The sequence below is a fragment of the Nerophis lumbriciformis genome, linkage group LG07, assembly GCF_033978685.3.
Source record: "Nerophis lumbriciformis linkage group LG07, RoL_Nlum_v2.1, whole genome shotgun sequence".
Classification (NCBI taxonomy): Eukaryota; Metazoa; Chordata; class Actinopteri; order Syngnathiformes; family Syngnathidae; genus Nerophis; species Nerophis lumbriciformis.
This window is the reverse complement of record NC_084554.2, coordinates 45,283,184-45,303,686: the sequence shown is the minus strand read 5'-3', so window position 1 is coordinate 45,303,686 and position 20,503 is coordinate 45,283,184. Positions and strand designations below refer to the sequence as shown.

The following is a 20,503-nucleotide window of genomic DNA, read 5'->3' as shown; positions in this document are numbered from 1 at the left end:
GTAAAATCTACAGTTTTTACAGTAAAAACAAAACAAAAAACTGTCAGCTCAGTTGGCAGAATTTTTCAGTAAAAAAAAGTTGTTTTCTATTTGCAATAACAAAAAACCCAATTCTAAATTCCGCCGACTGAGCTGACAGGGGTTTTTTTTACTGTAAAAAACTATGGTACTGATTTGCCATTTACAGTAATACACCGTCAATTCTACAGTTTTCACGGTAAAAAAAAAAAACTGGAAGCTCAGTTGGCAGAATTTTGCGGTAAAAAAAGTTTTCTATTTACAGTAACTAAAATGTTTTTGTTTTTAAAATAGGTAACTGAGCTGACAGTTTTTACTGTAAAAAATAACAGCGGTACTGTTTTTCAATTTACAGTAATATGCTGTAAAAAACACAGTGAATTTTATGGTAAAATTCTTGCAACTGAGCTGCCAATTTTTTACCGGAAAAGCTACAGATTTATTTTTTTACATTGTACGTCAAAAGAAATATACTAAACAAACACAAAGAGCGGCCCTCTGGGGTCAAACTGTAAAAAAAACAACTTTGGTACCGTATTGTTATTTACAGTAATACACCGTAAAATCTACAGTTTTTACGGTAAAAAAAACTTTCAGCTCAGTTGGCAGAATTTTACCGTAAAAAAAAAAAGTTATTTACAGTAATAAAATACCCACTATATATTTTACAGTAAAATTCTGGCAACTGTGGTACAGTTTTGCTATTTACAGTAATACGCCGTAAAATCAACAGTTGTTTTTACGGTAAAAAACTGACAACTCAGCTGTTAGAATTTTACCATAAAGCATCTTTTTATTTACACTATCAGAAAAAAAGTACATTTCAGAGTAAAATTATGCCATAAACCTGGCGTTTTTTTTTACCGGGAACATTTTTTTCCATTCACAGTAATACGCTGCAAAATTTACAGTTGTTTTTACGATAAAAAAAACTGTCAGCTCAGTTGGCAGATTTTTACCGTGAAAAAAGTTTTCTATTTACAGTAACAAAAAAAATAAAGACTTGGGCAACTGTGCTGACCAGCGTTACTGTTTTTCCATTTACAGTAATATGCTGTAAAAACAACTGTGAACTTTACGGTAAAATTCTTGCGACTTTACTGCCAGTTTTTTACCGTAAAATCTACAGATTTGTTTTTCTTTTTGCATTGTACGTTAAAAAAAAAATCAAATACATAAGGGGCGGCCCCCTGAGATAGAACTGTGGTACCGTTTTGCCATTTACAGTAATACACCGTAAAATCTACAGTTTTGAAAATCTGCCAACTGAGCTGCCAGTTTTTTATCGTTTAACAGTTTATTTACAGTAACAAGAACAAAACATTGTACATTTTACAATACATTTCTGGCAACTGTGGTTCACTTTTGCCATTTACAGTAATACGCGGTAAAATCTACAGTTTTACAGTAAAAACTGTCAGCTCAGTAGGCAGATTTTTACGGTAAAAACCAGTTTTCTATTTACAGTAAAAAACAAATAAAAAATGGCACTGTAAAACACTGTGGTACCGTTTTGCCATTTACAGTAATGCACTGTAAAATCTGCAGTTTTTACAGTAAAAAACTGTCAGGTCAGTTGGCAGATTTTTACCGTAAAAAAGGTTTATTTACAGTAACAAAAAACCCATTGTACTGTCTGGCAACTGTGGTACTGTTGTCATTTACAGTAAAACGCCGTAAAAACTGTCAGCTCAGTTGGCAGAATTTTACCGTAAAAAAAGCAGTTTTCTATTTACAGTAACAAAAAAAAAGTCAATTTCAGAGTAAATTGCTGCCAACTGAGCTGACAGTTTTTACTGTAAAAAACTGTGGTACCGTTTTTCCATTTACTGTAAAATCAAGTTTTTTTCTTAAGGTAAAAAACTGTCAGCTCAGTTGGCAGATTTTTACAGTAAAAAACTTTATTTACAGTAACAAACATCAAAAAATTGGGCAACTGAGCCGACAGTTTTTACTGTAAAAACAGCAGTACTGTTTCCCATTTACAGTAATACACTGTAAAATCGATTTTTTTTCTTACGGTAAAAATACTTTTCTATTTACAGTAACAAAAAAAGTCAATTTCAGAGTAAATTTCTGCCAACTGAGCTGACAGTTTTTAACTGTGGTATCGTTTTGCTATTTACAGTAATACACTGTAAAATCTACAGTTTTTACAGTACAAAATTGTCAGTTCAGTTGGCAGAATTTTACCGTAAAAAAAGCAGTTTTCCAGTAACAAAAAAAAAGTCAATTTCAGAGTAAATTGTAGCCAACTGAGTAACAGTAAATACTGTCAGCTCAGTTGGCAGATTTTTACGGTAAAAAACTTTGTATTTACAGTAACAAGCATAAAAAATTGGGCAACTGAGCTGACAGTTTTTACTGTAAAAAACAGCGGTACTGTTTTCTCATTTACAGTAATACACTGTAAAACCTAGTTTTTTTCTTACAGTAAAAAAACAGTTTTCTATTTATAGTGATAAACAAATATAAAAAATTGGGCAACTGAGTTTTTACTGTAAAAAAACAGCGGTACTGTTTTTCCATTTAGAGTAATATGCTAAAAAAAACATGAATTTCACAGTAACATTTTTGCGACAGTTTTTTACCCTAAAATCTACCGATGTGTTTTTAAATTGTATGTAAAAAAAAAAAAAAAAGATCTACTAATCAAATGCATAAGGAGCATCCCTCAAGGGTCAAACTGTAAAAAAAACAACTGTGATACCGTTTTGTCATTTACAGTAATACACTGTAAAATCTACAGTTGTTTTTACAGTAAAAAAAAAAAACAGTTGGCAGAATTTTACCGTAAAAAAAAAAAAAGCAGTAACAAAACAAAGTCAAACAGTAACAAAAAAAAGTCAATTTCAGAGTAAATTGCTGCCAACTGAGTAACAATAAATACTGTCAGCTCAGTTGGCAGATTTTTACGGTAAAAAACTTGTTTTTATTTACAGTAACAAACATAAAAAATTGGGCAACTGATTTGACAGTTTTTACTGTAAAAAAAAACAGCGGTACTGTTTTCCCATTTACATAACACACTGTAAAATCTAGTTTTTTATTTACAGTAATAAACAAAAATAAAAAAAATTGGGCAACTGACAGTTTTTACTGTAAAAAAACAGCGGTACTGTTTTTCCATTTATAGTAATATGCTAAAAAAAACATGAATTTTACAGTAACATTTTTGCGACAGTTTTTTACCGTAAAATCTACCGATTTGTTCTTAAATTGTATGTAAAAAAAAATTATCTACTAATCAAATGCATAAGGAGTGTCCCTCAGGGGTCAAACTGTAAAAAAAACAACTGTGATACCATTTTGTCATTTACAGTAATACACCGTAAAATCTACAGTTTTTTTTACAGTAAAAAAAACTGTCAGTTCAGTTGGCAGAATTTTACCGTAAAAAAAGCAGTTTTCCATTTACAGTAACAAAAAAAAGTCAATTTCAGAGTAAATTGCTGCCAACTGAGTAACAGTAAATACTCTCAGCTCAGTTGGCAGATTTTTACGGTAAAAAACTTGTTTTTATTTACAGTAACAAACATCAAAAATTGAGCAACTGAGCTGACAGTTTTTACTGTAAAAAAAACAAACAGCGGTACTGTTTTCCCATTTACAGTAATACACTGTAAAATCTAGTTTTTTTCTTACAGTAAAAAACAGTTTTCTATTTATAGTGATAAACAAAAATAAAAAAATTGGGCAACTGAGTTTTTACTGTAAAAAAACAGCGGTACAGTTTTTCCATTTAGAGTAATATGCTAAAAAAAAAACATGAATTTTACAGTAACATTTTTGTGACAGTTTTTTACCCTAAAATCTACCGATGTGTTTTAAAATTGTATGTAAAAAAAAAAAAGATCTACTAATCAAATGCATAAGGAGCATCCCTCAGGGGTCAAACTGTAAAAAAACAACTGTGATACCGTTTTGTCATTTACAGTAATACACCGTAAAATCTACAGTTGTTTTTACAGTAAAAAAAACTGTCAGTTCAGTTGGCAGAATTTTACCGTAAAAAAAGCAGTTTTCCATTTACAGTAACAAAAAAAAGTCAATTTCAGAGTAAATTGCTGCCAACTGAGTAACAGTAAATACTGTCAGCTCAGTTGCCAGATTTTTACGGTAAAAAACTTGTTTTTATTTACAGTAACAAACATCAAAAATTGGGCAACTGAGCTGACAGTTTTTACTGTAAAAAAACAGCGGTACTGTTTGCCCATTTACAGTAACACTGTAAAATCTAGTTTTTTTCTTACGGTAAAAAAGTTTTTTATTTACCGTGATAAACAAAAATAAAAAAATTGGGCAACTGACATTTTTTACTCTAAAAAACCAGCGGTACTGTTTTTCCATTTATAGTAATATGCTAAAAAAAAAAACATGAATTTTACAGTAACATTTTTGCGACAGTTTTTTACAGTAAAATCTACCAATTTGTTCTTAAATTGTATGTAAAAAAAATTATCTAATAATCAAATGCATAAGGAGTGTCCCTCATGGGTCAAACTGTAAAAAAAAAACTGTGGTACCATTTTGCCATTTACAGTAATACACCGTGAAATCTACAGTAAAAAAAACTGTCAGTTCAGTTGGCAGAATTTTACCGTAAAAAAGCAGTTTTCCATTTACAGTAACAAAAAAAAGTCAATTTCAGAGTAAATTGCTGCCAACTGAGTAACAGTAAATACTGTCAGCTCAGTTCGCAGATTTTTACGGTAAAAAACTTGTTTTTATTTACAGTAACAAACATCAAAAATTGGGCAACTAAGCTGACAGTTTTTACTGTAAAAAAAACAGCGGTACTGTTTGCCCATTTACAGTAACACACTGTAAAATCTAGTTTTTTTTGTTACGGTAAAAAAGTTTTTTATTTACAGTGATTAACAAAAATAAAATAAAAAATTGGGCAACTAGGCTGACAGTTTTTACTGTAAAAAAAACAGAAGTACTGTTTTTCCATTTACAGTAATATGCTAAAAAAAAAAACGTGGATTTTACAGTAAAATTCTTGCGACTGAGCCGGCAGTTTTTTACCGTAAAATCTAGAGATCTGTTTTTACATTGTGCGTAAAAAAAAATGTACTCCAATGCATGAGGCGCGGCCCTCAGGGGTCCAACACAAGTGCGATGTGGCCCTCAATGTAAAGGAGTGTGATAGGCTGAGAAACAGGAAGTGATAGAAAAAAAAAACAGTTCATGGTAACTTGACTGTTACACATTTTTATTCACGTTGCTTCCCGGTTACAAAACGGCGCCACGTCGAGCACAGGAAGTGCACGGCGAACGTTGAAGAGCGTGGCGAAGAAATTGCGCTATTTGTCGGAGGGAGCGGGCCCACGGGTGGAGGATCTAGGGCAGCCCTAGCGGCTTGTGCGTCCACCTCACCTTCCTCAGGGCCTCCTCCTCCTCCTGGCGCCGCTCGTAATGTGCAAAGTCGTCAAAGATGGAGGTGCTGTGCTTGTAGGCGGCGATGATCTTCAGCACCTGCTTGGCCTTCTCCAGCGGCACTTCCTGCGTGTCGCGCGAGTTGGTGACAGGCTTGTTGTCGTTGTTCTCCAGCCGGACGTGCCGCAGCTGGTTGTTGGGCACGTCCTTGACGAAGGCCCACCTCACCTCGAACTTGCCCTTCCACTTGTCCTGCGACCAGACGCCGGCGTGGGCCTCGTAGTCCACCGGCGAGCGCATCTCGGCCACGCCGCAGAAGTGCCCGCTGCCGTTGACGCTGAAGAGCAGGTAGAGCGGCCCCTTGCCGCCCAGCGAGCGGTAGGCGGCGTCCAGCCGCTTGTTGCCGTGCTCCGTGCTGCACCAGATGGAGTACTTGATGGAGCGGTGGATGTCGTCCTCCGAGTAGCTCTTGATGATGAAGACGCGGCCGTTTTTCAAGCTCCAGTCGAACTCCCTGGGGTTGTAGTTGTTGAGGGCGCGCAGCTTCTCCAGCGCCGGGTGCGCCTCGCCGGGGCACGGCAGCGCGCACGGGGGGACGCCCGGTCCGAAGCAGTCGCCGCGGTTCCTGGGCGCCACCCAGCGGCTGGGAGGCGGGGGGCCAGGGAGGTGCAGGGACTGGAGGTGGAAGGGCTGGGTCAAGGGGGTCTGCAGTAAGGCCGGGGGCGGGGCGAGGAGCGGCGGCGTGTGCATCACCGTCTGAGCCAAGGGAGGCTTGTTCAGAGAGCCTTTGTCGTCCCAGGTGCCAATGTTCAGGTTGTGCTTTATGGGGGGCGGTGGAACGGCGCCGCACGCCATCCCCATGTTGGCCTTGGGCTTGGCCTTGATTGACGGCTTGGCCGGCTTCTTGGCGACGGCGGCCCAGGAGGAGGGCTTGATGGCTGAAGGCGGAAGGTTATTGACGGCCACGCCGCTCATACCCAGAGGCGAGCCCACCGTCTTCGTGACGGCCACGTCGGCGCCCAGTTTCAGGCCCGCCATCCCCTGCTCCACGCCGCTCGGCACCGGCCCCTTGCCGAGCTGGCCGTCGCCGCCGAAGCCCGCCTGCCCGTCGGCGATGGCCCGGCCCAGCGAGCTGGGCGCGTAGCCGTAGCTGTTGCTGTAGACCGAGCTCTGCGTGGACTGGCCCTGGGACACGCTGGTGCCCCAGGTAGAGAAGTCCGCGTTGCCGGGGAAGAAGTTGAAGCCGTGCTGGCCGAGGAAGGGCGGGGTGCTCCCCAGCGCGCCGGGCTGGTTGAAGACGCCGTCGGGGATGAAGTGCGGCTCGCCGTTGCTCATCTGTCCGTAGGTGGCGAGGTAGGGCATGGTGGCCGCGTCCCCTGCCGTGGACCAGGCAGCCTCCCCCAGGGAGTAAGGGAAGCCTATAGACGGGGTGTAGTAGCTGGGCATGTAGGGGTCGGACATGGGTGGGTAGTTGGTACTCTGTGGGGTCAAGACAAACATCACTTAGCACGTTTGTCATGTCTTTACAAATATCATGCACATAACAGCCTTTTTCTTCTTTACTTGGCGCCATCTTAGAAGAAGCCTAATGTTGACATGCTAACACTTTTGCTCATTTTATTCGTATCCATCCATCCATTTTCTACCGCTTGTCCCTTTTGGGGTCGCAGAGGGTGCTAGAGCCTATCTCAGCTGCATTCGGGCGGTAGGCAGGGTACACCCCGGTAAGTCTATTAATCATGGCTTTCCATACTTGGCGCCATCTTGGAAGTATGTTCATTTGTTTTATGTTAGCAGGTTAACGTTTTTGCTAGCATTTTTGAAAATGTTATTTCTTTCAACTTAAAGATCATAACTTTTTAGACTTGGCGCCATCTTGGAAGTTAACATGGTAATATTTTTGCTAATTTTGTTCTTATAAACCTAAAAAAATCATGGCTTTCCATACTTGACGCCATCTTATAAGTATGTTACCTTGTTTTATGTTATAGCATGTCAACGTTAGCATGCTAATGTTTTAAGATAGCATCTTTGCGCATTTTATGCATTGAAATGTTCAAACTACGGATTATGATTAGGGATGTCCGATAATGGCTTTTTTGCCGATATCCGATATTCCGATTTTGTCCAACTCTTAATTACCGATACCGATATATACAGTTGTGGAATTAACACATTATTATGCCTAATTTGGACAACCAGGTATGGTGAAGATAAGGTCCTTTTTAAAAGAATTAATAAAATAAAATAAGATAAATAAATTTAAAACATTTTCTTGAATAAAAAGAAAGTAAAACAATATAAAAACAGTTACATAGAAACTATTAATTAATGAAAATGAGTAAAATTAACTGTTAAAGGTTAGTACTATTAGTGGACCAGCAGCACGCACAATCATGTGTGCTTACGGACTGTATCCCTGCAGACTGTATTGATATATAATGTAGGAACCAGAATATTAATAACAGAAAGAAACAACCCTTTTGTGTGAATGAGTGTAAATGGGTTAGGGAGGTTTTTTGGGTTGGTGCACTAATTGTAAGTGTATCTTGTGTTTTTTATGTTGATTTAATAAAAAAACAAAAAAACAAAAAAAAACGATACCGATAACAAAAAACAATACCGATAATTTCCGATATTACATTTTAAGCATTAATCGGCCGATAGTATCGGACATCTCTAATTATGATACTTGGCATTGTCTTAGAAGAATTTTTCGGAGTATAAGTCGCACCTGCCGAAAATGCATAATAAAAAAGGAAAAAAACATATATAAGTCGCACTGGAGCCCGGCCAAACTATGAAAAAAACTGCGACTTATAGTCCGAAAAATACGGTACTTTAATGTTAACATGCAAATGTTAGCAGGCTTCCATTTTTGCAAATTTTAATTCATTTAAACCTAAAAAGTATATTGATTGTGATTCTTGGCGCCATCCTGAAAGTATTTTAATGTTAATATGGTAATATTTTTTGCAAATAAACTGCTTCTTATAAGTATCGATCATGATCACTGGAGGACAAGGAACGGCCAAACATGCTACACCAGTGATTCTCAAACTGTGGTAGCGGTGCGCCAAATAATCACCTGATAAAATATTTAAACAAAGTGTTACTGTTCAAACTGTGGGTATGTTACAGTGGCCAACAATATTAAATATACTTGTTTATTGAATATTTAGGCCTACTATGCTACTGTATTTCAATGTTGGTCATTAAGGTACAAAAAGAACCACTGTGCTACGCTACACGCTAGGGATGTGAATCTTTGGGCACCAGGATTCAATTTGATTCTTGTGGGTAACTATTCGATTCAGAATCGATTCTTGATTCAAAATCAATAGTTTTTTAATAACATCGGGTGCTAGTTTTATGATTAACAACATTCCTTCATAAAACAATAATAACAGCTCTGGTAAATTGCTAGATTACTTAAGAGAAAACTGGTTTTGTTTCATAAAATTCTACCCAAACATTTAATAAAGTCAAACACATATAAGGCAACAGGAGAAGTATCCAATACTTCTCTTTTCTAAAGTAAATCTATACAGTAGATATGATCATGTACATCAGGGGTCTCCAAACGTTTGAATTTTAGAATTGTTTTTATGGTGCATGGATGATTTTATAATATCCACAGAATTCAGTGAGCAGGTTGTTGTGTGATTTTATGGGGTTTTTTTGCACCATGACTAGGGAAGGTTGTTTGCATTTGGGTCATACAGGTAAATGCTGCGCATTGGTTTACTCGGAGCACATCCATCCATCCATTCATTTTCTACCACTTGTCCCTTCCAGGGTTGCGGGAGCCTATCTCAGCTGCATTCGGGCGGAAGGCGGTGTACACCCTGGACAAGTCGCCAATTGAACTTAATTACTCGCATTGTCCACTAGATGGCAACAAACTGGCAGCATTAAAATCAGTCTTTTAAAATGAATGCAATCTCCTCATGATGTTTTGCGGGCCAAATTGAATGGCGTTGGCGGGCCACATTTGACGTGGACACCCCTGATCTACATCAATATGATTTGCCTGAGTGGCTGGACAGGACAGATTTTTAAATGTAATTTTTTGTAAAATTTATTTTTGATTTTTTTTTAATAGATAAAAAATCGTTACAAGTAAGAATTGCGATTAAAAAATCTCTTTTTTCCACACCCCTACTAAACGCCACGCTAACCGCTAAGCTAGAGCTCTTAAATGTAAACACAGGGAGGTGGATTGATGCACATATAAAGTGATTAGTTTAATATCATGTGTTTGTTAGTTTAAAAATAAGGAAATAAGTCCCCAGACACAGGAGGGCTTTAAGTGCAAAAAATAAAATAAAATCAGAGCCATAAGTAGGAAATATTTTGAATATTTAATTGATATTGTTTAATCACCATCCTGTGTTTTTGTCTCAACAAAAATTGAATCATTCAATGATCTTGAAGTATCAGCATTTTTAACCTTTATAAATAATAAATTGTTATCACAGGAGGCTGCAATATATATTGAAGGCAGTGTTTTTCAACCTTTTTTGAGGCAAGGCACATTTTTTTTCAGAAAAAAAATACGGAGGCACACCACGAGCACAAAACGTTAAAAATTCAACTCCACCAGAGCCTTATTTTGAGTTTGTTGGTGTTTTTCTTTAGTTCTTGTCTTGCGCTGTTATTTTGGTGGCCCTTCCTGTTTTGTTGGAGTTTTCCTGTACCAGCTTCACGCCTTTCTTTGAGTGCTATTGCCCGCACCTGCTTTGTGTTAGAAAGCAAGACTATTTAAGTTGTGCGGACGATAGCTTTCTTTGTCGGGACATTGTTGATTGTCATGTCATGTACGGATGTACTTTGTGGACGTCGTCTCTGCTCCCCAAGCTGTAAGTCTTTGCTGTCCTCCAGCATTCTGTTTTTGTTTACTTTGTAGCCAGTTCAGTTTTACTTTCATTTTGCATAGCCATCCCCATGCGTCATTGCCTTTTCCTTTCACCTTTGTTCATTTTTAGTTTAAGCATTACATACCTTTTTACCTGCATGCTGTCTCCCGCCGTGGTCTGCATATTGGGATCACAATAAACCATCCTCGTATCCCCCGACACGTTCCGACTTTTACAAAGCAATTAACTACCTGTTGCCACCTACTGATATGGGGTATTACATGGTTACCCTGCAGAGCTCTACACAGCACAGACTCTGAGCAAAGGCACATTATTTGCAGATTATAATTATTGATTTGCAAAAAATATTTTTTGGACCAGTTAGGTGAAGTTGCATAATTTCCCACGGCACACCAGGTAATATCTCACGGCACACTAGTGTGCCGCGCGGCACAGTGGTTGAAAAACACTGTTTTAAGCGATATCGCCCATCCCTGCCGGGACAGACTGTAGAAAACATGCAGCAAGTTGTGCGTTGTCATGAAGCGTGTTACCTGATTTGTCTGGCTGCTTATGTAAGGCTCAAAGTCATCATCATTCACTCCATCCTTCTGATGCATTGATCCGTTTTGCACTGGGTGGAAAGAACACAGAACGTTAAATCATGGCAGGTGGAGTAATACAAACATAAATATTTCATATGTGCCCAATATGCATGCAGGAGTGGAGGCTGGGAAAAAGGTGCTGTGTGGCAAGAGAGAACCTGAGCTACATGTTAATTATTCCAAGCAGAGCTTACCTTTATTTCCCTGTCCTTTAGGTCTCTGCAAAATAGGAGAATGGATACTGACATTAGCACATATTGCATGGTCTTGTGGGTAAACATTGGCAAGAAGCTGCAGCTTGCATGCGCTTATTGACCGGATGTCAGCCGGTAAAGGTGCCGCATCGTCCAAAAAGCTGTGAAAACTATGATGCGGTGTTCCAAATTTGGATTATTTACAGAACTTGTGTGAGCCTATGGCTTTACATTTAGTTACATATATATATATATATATATTGCATTCTATTTTAGTTACTTTATTGAGTTTACAACCCCCTGGCGCTGTTTTGTACTGTTTCTGTACTATTTTGATTATTATTATTTCTTGATTGTATGTGAATGTTGCATATTACAAATAAAGGTTTAAAAAATTCCACCAAAAAAAAAAAAAAAAAAAAAAAAAAAAAGGTGCCGCATCGCCGACCGCGTCCGCCCGGCGTATAGTGCACTAGGCTCGGCCTGCGTCCAGAATGCTAGCCGCTGTGGCTTATCAAAGCTGGTTTGATGTGACATCCCCACCAGGATCAAACTGCTGTCGACCAAACTTTCCCAACCAGCGAGCGGCCCGCTGTTTACCCCCACGTCATGCTAAGCTAACGTGGCACTAACTAACCTGCTCCACGGTGGTGGCAGACATCCTCCAGGAAGCGGGGGGCTGCTCAGCACGCTGTCCGAGCGCGGCGTCCTCTCCCTCGGTCTCGCGGCGCTGCTCTCAGCCGCTGCGCTCCGGCTAGATCCCTCCGCGGAAAACACACGACGACGCCTTTTTTTTCGTAGGCAAAACAATGGCCTCTTTTCTCCGAATGTCGCCTGCGGAGGGGATGTGGGCGAGCGAGTCAGCGGGAAAGTGACGAGGGTTTTACGGGAATATGCCGTGCCATGTTCCACAATGGCGGACAGGCTTCGAGTCCCGCTTCCGCTCGGTTCCTCCGCCCGGTGACCTTCCGCCAGTGACGCTGTGAGTCCTGTTCCACTCTGACACCTCACATGACGGCCACCCACACACCAGGCCCCCGCTGGATGACCGCAGCCATTTTACGTGATATTATTCATGTTATCTTTGGACTCCTTTTTTGATCCACGTTTCAAACTCTAATGTGGTTAAATAACAAACAAGTAGACATTTACCGCCACATCAGTAAAACTATTTTTATTTTTTTGCTAGCATTTTTGCTAATTATATTCGCTTAAACCTAATAATAATAATAAAAGTAGATGTTATTTGTAAAAAGCACTTTACATTGAGTAAACAACCTAAAAGTGCTACAGAGTATTAAAATAAAAAGATAATAAAAATAAATAAAAACTACAACAGCCAAATAGCTAAAACTAGTATGCATGTATCTATAAAAAAAAAAGAAGCCTTTTTTAAAAAGAAGGGTTTTTAAGCCTTTTTTTAAAAGCATCCACAGTCTGTGGTGCCTTCAGGTGGTCAGGGAGAGCGTTCCACAGACTGGGAGCGGCCGAATAATCATCGATTTTGTATGCTGACATTTTTGCTAATTTTCTTCTTTGGCATAAATAACAAAAAAAAAGTGGAAATTTACCTTAACGTCACTAAAATTATATTTATTTACTATTATGTTTACTAATTTTATGTTAGCAGGCTAATGTTTTTTGCTAGCATTTTTGCAAATTGTATTCATTTAAGCCTAATAATCATTGCGCCATCTAATGCTAATACTAACATGCTAACTTTATATTTTGATTTTCCTGAGGGAACTCTCCTGAAGGAATCAGTAAAGTACTATCTAAAGCTAAAAATCATGGGTTTCCATACTTGTGCCATCTTGGAAGTATGCTAACTTATTTTATGTTAGCATGCTAACGCTATTAGGCTAACATTTTATTTGTTTGAACTTACAAATTATAGATTTTGATACATCTTAGAAGTATGCTAACTTCTCTTATGTCATAGCAAGGTAACGTTAGAATGCTAATGTTTTAAGCTTTTATTTTTGCTAATTTAATTCTAAAAAACTAATTGATATTGATACTTGGCGACACCTTAGAACTAGAAGTATGCTATTGTAACTTAACATGCTAACATTTTTGCAAATTTTATTCTTATAAGCTCAAAAATCATGGTATTTCATACTATACCTAAACATTATTTTGATACTTGGTGCCATCTTAGAAGTATGCTAACTTATTTTATGTTAGCAAGATAATGTTTTACGCTTGCATTTTCGCTAATTTAATTCAATTAGATCTAAAAAAAAAAAATGATTTTGATACTTGGCGACATCTTAGAAGTATACTACTGTAACTTAACATGCTAACATTTGCGCTAATTTTACTCGTATAAGACCAAAAATCATGGCTTTTCATACTTTGCTTCATCTTGGAAGTATTTAAACTCATTTTATGTTAGCAGGCTAATGTTTTTTTTGCTAGCAGTTTTGCAAATTATATTAGCTTACACCTAATATTCATTGCTTTTGATACTTGCACCATTTTAGAAGTATTTTTGCTCATTTTCTTCTTTGGCATAAGTAACCACAAAGTGGAAATTTATCAATCACGTCAGTAAAATTATATTGATTTTCCATTATAACTCTCAATCATAGCTTTCCATACTTGGCTCCATCTTGGAAGTATGTTAACTTATTTTATGTTAGCAAGCTAACTTTTTTTGCTAGCATTTTTGTAAATTGTATTCGTTTAAACCTAATAATCATTGATTTCGATACATGGCGCCATCTTAGAAGAATGCTAACATTAACATTCTAACATTTTTGCAAATTTTATTCTTCTAAACCTGAAAATCATGGCTTTCCATACTTGGCGCTATCTTGGAAGTATGTTAACTTATTTTATGTTAGCATGCTAACATTATCAGGCTAGCGTTCTTTGCTGGCATCTTTGCTAATTTTTTTTGTTTAAACCTAAAGATTATTTTGGTACTTGGCGCCATCTTAGAAGGATGCTAACTTGTCTTTTTTCATAGCATGTTAACATTTCATGCTAATGTTTTAAGCTTGCCCTTTTTCAAATTTTAATCCATTTAAACCTTAAAAATCATTGATTTTGATACTTGGCACCATCTTAGAAGTATGCTAACGTAGTTAACATGCTAACATTTTTGTTAATTTTATTCATATAAGCCTAAAAATCATGGCTTTCCATTCTTGGCTTCATCTTGGAAGTATGTTAACATATTTTATGTTAGCGGGCTAATGTTTTTTGCTAGCATTTTTGCTAATTTAATTGATTTTGATACTTGGCACCATTTTAGAAGTGTACTAAAATTTTTGCTAATTTTCTTCATTGGCCTTAATAACAAATAAGTGGAAATTTACCACCACTTCTGTAAAATTATATTTATTTTCCAATATTAGCTCTCAGTCGGGTTAATTTGAATAAATTGAGGCCAGAAGCAGAATTTTATTTTGAATTTACTTTTTCATAATTACACTTAACATTTTTTATACTTTTTTAATCAAACTTAAATTTAATGTGATGCATGTTTTGTACTAAAACTAATTTTAAGGAAAGAAGTTAAATTATTATGGTTTTATTATTTTGAATTCAACATAACTTGCAAATCTTTTTGACACATCTCCAACTGGACTATAAACTTCCAACAAAAGGGTGGGCGATACTGAGAATGTTGGTATCGTACCAATACCATGTGAATATGGGATTAAGATCGCCGATACCTATACTTTGACATGAATTGTCACAGTTAAAGGTGTCCCGATTTGAAATTGATATCGAATATTGATATTAGGGGGAAAAAACAAGTATCGTAGATCTGAAAGAAGTGGTTCATAAGGGGAATAAAGTTAGAGACAAAACGAAAGTGTGTGGAAGGAAATGGATCTTAAAAATATCACTTTCATCATCTTGTATAATACAAATGATGTGTATTTCTGGTTTTGTCATCCTCGTCCGGACAAAAGGGTGACACGGCAGTGCGACCGGATCAAAAGAGACGCCATAGACGCTTTACTGAACCAAATGTTGCTTTATTACAAGCGAGCATCATTATACAGGACTGCAGTACCTGGAGGAGATCAAGTCAAAAAATGAGGCATTCCTCACTTGGAGAAGCCAAACCATCAGTTGTGTATTCCTCCTTCCTGTCTGTGTGTGTGTGTGTGTGTGTGTGTGTGTGTGTGTGTGTGCTAAGTCAGGAGAGCACATCCTGACCATAAAAGGAGATGTTCCTGTGTAAGTGTCTGGAAAACAACTGCTTTAAGTCATAACTTAAATGTTGGCGTTGAGCTTGACAGGTAGTCTCTTCTCAAGGATAGGGCTATCACTTTTGCATTCCAAAGTCCCAATTAGGGCCTCTTTCCTACGAGAAGTGATCCAATCCACCTTCGAATGTCAAACTAAGGGCCCTTATCTTATTATATGCTCAAACTGAAATACCACTATTTGGTTTGCTTTCTCCAAGATGAATATGTACATTCACCATGTGCAAAACAAAATATGAGTTAATTAATTCACTTCACAATCGGACCATGCTTGTGTCTGCAGTGATCACTTTGTAAAATCTTTGTTTGAACATTTGATTTGTTTTGAGAAACTTTATGTGATGCAATGGAGTTTACTCTCTACTATGTTGGTAGTGTTTGAGAGCAGAAGTAAATGTAAAGAAAGGACAAGAGATGGCATTAGTTTGTGTTCTTTTGTGATTGCATTGCCTAAATATAACTAGAAGACCTGCTTGTGCAAACAAACTAACGTCATGTTAATAAATATTGTGATTGTTGGTCCAAGCCAACGTATTTTCATTGTCCATTTTTATAACAGAAACTAAAAGCTTAGTTGTTGTTGTGCAGGAAAGACAAGTGCTTTATTGGACACGGATGACCACATTATAGCGTCTTTGGTGATATTTTTAGCATCAAGATAATATCCTTAATAGTAGGGCTGGGCGATATATCGAATATACTCGATATATCGCGGATTTGTCTCTGTGCGATATAGAAAACGACTATATGGTGATATTCGAGTATACGTTCTCACGCAGTTGCTTTTAGCTGCGGGCATTACACTACAGGCTTTTATCACTCTTTCTTGTCTCTCCTTCTCACAGAGACGTAAACAAGCGCACATTCTTACATACGTCACATACTGTCGCGCGTGCAACGTCATATGCTCTCGCGGAGCAGAGAGGTAGCGGCATGGGTAACGTTAGCTGTGATGCTCGCGGTGTGAGTGGTAATACGAGAGAAAGAAGGTGCGAATCTGGTAACAAATGAAGGAAGAAGAATTAATTCCCAAGAAAAACAGCAGGGGGTCCATCGTCTGGCGGTGGTTTGGCTTCAAGCGGGAAGATGTCGAACAGACAACCGTAATATGTCAAGTATGCGGCAAAAGCGTTAGCACCACTGCTAATGCGTAGCATCATTTGAAAAAGAATGAAGAGTGCTTGAAACTCCGCATGTCAACATCTCCGGCCGGTGCCACACCCACAAAATGCCCGAGCAACCATTTCCACATCAACACCGTATGAAAAAAATAGTCAACAACAGAAGGAGATAACGTCCGCAGGAACCTACCACATAGCGAAGGACATACACTACTTGATTTCCTATTATGCAGCTCATTTTTATTTGACAGTTATTGAAATATCTTGTGTGACATCATGCACAAAAGTGCTCTTTATATGTTTTAAACTATTGTAGTTGCGTTCTGTACAAAAAGTGCACTTTAATTTAGTGTTGTTTTGATAAGTCATCTTAGTGACATCATGCACAAAAGTGCACTCATAGCTTGTTTTAAAATGTCTCTGACAATCTTGCTCTTTCTGTTTTGAAATGACATGAATGTTTGTGCCACTGCTTAATAACTGTTTAATAAATACACTTTTGGTCAATTGACTTAGTTGTGATTTCCCTCTCTGCATGAAAGTTCAAAATGAGCATATATTAATGCAGTATGAAGAAGAATGTTTTAAAGTAGACACATAGAATCATCATACTGCTGTGATTATATGCATCAAGTGTTCATTCAAGGCTAAGGCAAAATTTGGAGATATATATAGTGTATCGTGACATGGCTTAAAAATATCGAGATAGTAATAAAAGGCCATATCGCCCAGCCCTAGTTAATGGTATTAATGAACTAGATCAGTGGTTCTTAACCTTGTTGGAGGTGATGAACCCCACCAGTTTCATATGCGCATTCACCGAACCCTTCTTTAGTGAAAAATATATATACAGGTATATATTTTTCAAATTCAAGACAAAGTTATGTTTTTTTACTGGTGCACAAAATGAACCGTGCATGAACATCACCTTGTTCAAAGAACAACACAAACACAGTGCATGAACTCACAACAAACTACACACCTGCAAATCAGATGGAAAATTAGAGGGAAAATTGTTTGGGGGTTTCCATAATACGCCGATAGGGAGAAGTTTTTATTTACATGATGAGTCGGGTGTGTCTTGACCTCAGCGACGACGGCTCCACCGAACCCCTGAGGCCAACTCACCGAACCCCTAGGGTTCGATCAAACCCAGGTTAAGAACCACTGAACTAAATTAATACATCTCTGGTAGGCTCAACTGCATATTGAATCTTGATATCGCTAGCAAACATAGCTGAACAACAGGGACACCTTTAGCTAAATAATAAGACAAAATATGAACTTCACAGCATAAAAAACAACTGCAGACATGAATTGTAAATTAGACTAATATTTGTAGCAGGAAATCAACTGCAAACAAACATCCTTTTCCTTATTAGCGTCACAATCACAGCAGCACGACACTCATTATGTCAATCAAATACTTAGCGATGCACAAATAAGTCCAACTTTGTCTTTCATGGATTAATGTTTCATTTGTGGACCCCTCAGATGTAAAGATATGATGTGCCTCCAATTTTTTCTTCTCTAAATCCTTGTGAGTGTAACCTCTCGGTGATGATAAATGGTTGAAATCTTTCAAAAATGATTTTTCTTAAGAGTGTAAAAATCCACTCCATCCCATTTTAAATATTTTTTTCATGATCGCTTTTATATTTTCCTCTAAACCTTTCAAAATACGCCCAAATCCGCACTGGCAAATAAGCAGTAGCCTAACGGGACTTAGACCATCGCGTTATACAACCCAGCTATTTCAGTGTAAAACAACACATTTGTCAATACAAATAATATTTAAAGTTGCATATTTTATGCTTTTTTAATCAAACTTGAATTTAATTTATTTTATGTTTTGTACTGAAAGGAATTCACAGGAAATAAAATCATATAATAATCATTTTCTTAGTGCAAAAAACCAAAATTGTACATAACTTGCAAATCTTCCTGACATCTCCAACTGGGATTTCAACACTAAACGTTGGGCGATACTGGGAATTATGGTATCGATTCAAAACCATAACCTCTCTGCCTTTCCCGTTTCACCCGGGACCCGAACCTGGGTCACTGGCATGAGCCCGAGCTATCAGCCAGACAGCCAGCACTGCTCTTGAGGGTGTCTGGGATTACGGTTTACCAACGTACAGATGGACCAGCACACGGTCTGGACTTTGGTACGTAAATACAGAGTGAGTGAATACTTTGACTTGAAATGTCGACATATTGCAACATGTGTCCATTTTTGTATAGTACATAGAAATAACTAGTTACTTTTACTCTGAGTATATTCTAAAAGAGAAACTTTTCTTTTGCTTTCATACAATAATTTTGACGACACTAACTGAAATTGTTTGTTATACCTGTGTACGAAGAAGAAGAATCCTGATTACCATTTTGAACCTTATTTTAAAAAATGAGATAGCATTTAACCCATTTTGTCAATGTGAAGGTTTCCCTCTGGTGTGGGTTCTCCTGGCCGACAGATCTTCGGGAGACCGGTAGATCGTTTTGGATCAAGACTTTTTATTTTCATGTAGCGATTGCTTTCCAGCAATATATGTTTTTTCTCTTTTCAGTCTCTCGTGTCTCGCCCTCGCTCCAACTCCCACACCTGTGTCTCGTTCCGGCTGCTGCTAATACAGGGGACCGGTGATTAGATAACAAGGCCCACCTGGGCCATCTACTTGCACACCCCGTTCCGCGGCAGGCCCGCAGGCCACGCCCCCCTCCACAGTGAATTATAAATTACGTAACTAATTATGAAAATTGTATTTGTTATTTATCCATCCATCCATCCATTTTCTACCGCTTGTCCCTTTCGGGGTCGCGGGGGGTGCTCGAGCCTATCTCAGCTGCAATCGGGCGGTAGGCGGGGTACACCCTGGACAAGTCGCCACCTCATCACAGATAGACAACATTTACACTCACATTCATTCGCTAGGGCCAATTTAGCATTGCCAATTGTATTAGTTATTTAAAAAAATGTACAGACGTCTCAATTACGCACGCTAGCGGGGATCTACTGTATACAAAAAACAGATTGAGATGAATTAATTTAAAGTGAAGTATTACAATCAACACATGCTCTACAAAAGGAGTGCTGTGTGGAAACAAGGTAACTCATGCATAAATACTTAATATTTGGCAAAAAGGTGAATCAGGATTTGCTGGAAGTTAGATTGGAATACCCACTTTCCTTAAAAGGACTTCACTTAAAGTTAAAGTAAGATCAGTCGAGTATAAACCAAAATGTGTACATAATTCTCTTTAATAAAGTAGCCTCTTTTTTTTTCTCCCATTTTCATCCTGAGATAGGCTCCAGCATCCCCGCGACCCCGAACGGGACAAGCGGTAGAAAATGGATGGATGGATCCTGAGTGTTTTCAGCTCTTCCTCAGTATTTGGCACTGCAGCATTTAACAGGATTATCAATCCTGAAAGGGGCAGCACGGTGGGACAGGGGTTATAATAATAATAATAATAGATTTTATTTGTAAAAAGCACTTTACATTGAGCAAACAACCTCAAAGTGCTACAGTGTATTGAAAAAAATAAAAAGATAATAAAAAATAAAAACTAGAACAGCCTAATAGCTAGAACTAGTATGCATATATCTATAAAAAGGCTTGTTTAAAAGCATCCACAGTCTGTGGTGCCCTCAGGTGGTCAGGGAGAGCATTCCACAGACTGGGAGCGGCGGAGCAGAAAGCCTGGTCTCCCATAGTTCGTAGCTTTGGTTAGTGCATGTGCCTCGCAATACGAAGGTCCTGAGTGGTCCTGAGTTCAATCCCGTGCTCGGGATTTTTCTGTGTAGAGTTTGCATGTTCTCCCCGTGACTGTGTTGGCCCTGCGATGAGGTGGCGTCTTGTCCAGGGTGTATCCCGCCTTCCGCCCGAAGGCAGCTGAGATAGGCTCCAGCGACTCCAAAAAGGGACAAGCGGTAGAAAATGAATGGCTGGATCATTCCCGAAAGGGACAAGCGGTAGAAAATGGATGGATGGATCATTCAATAGATCAACTGAATATACAGTGCAGTACATAGCAACAGATGATTATGTTGGAAACCGCATATTGAATATATAAAGGGAAAAATATCCA

At 38.2% G+C, this 20,503-nt stretch overlaps 1 protein-coding gene across 1 annotated transcript; it reads right to left on the bottom strand.

The window, feature by feature from the left end:
• Nucleotides 1-5,105: 5,105 nt before the first annotated feature.
• Nucleotides 5,106-12,249, bottom strand: ythdf3 (YTH N6-methyladenosine RNA binding protein F3). The gene is made up of 4 exons (XM_061965074.2): nucleotides 11,696-12,249; nucleotides 11,059-11,083; nucleotides 10,814-10,893; nucleotides 5,106-6,879 (listed from the first exon to the last, which is right to left on the bottom strand). Exons 1-4 carry the CDS (start codon nucleotides 11,717-11,719, stop codon nucleotides 5,365-5,367), a joined length of 1,644 nt encoding a protein of 547 aa, XP_061821058.2. The 5' UTR covers nucleotides 11,720-12,249; the 3' UTR covers nucleotides 5,106-5,364.
• Between the last annotated feature and the right edge of the window lie 8,254 nt (nucleotides 12,250-20,503).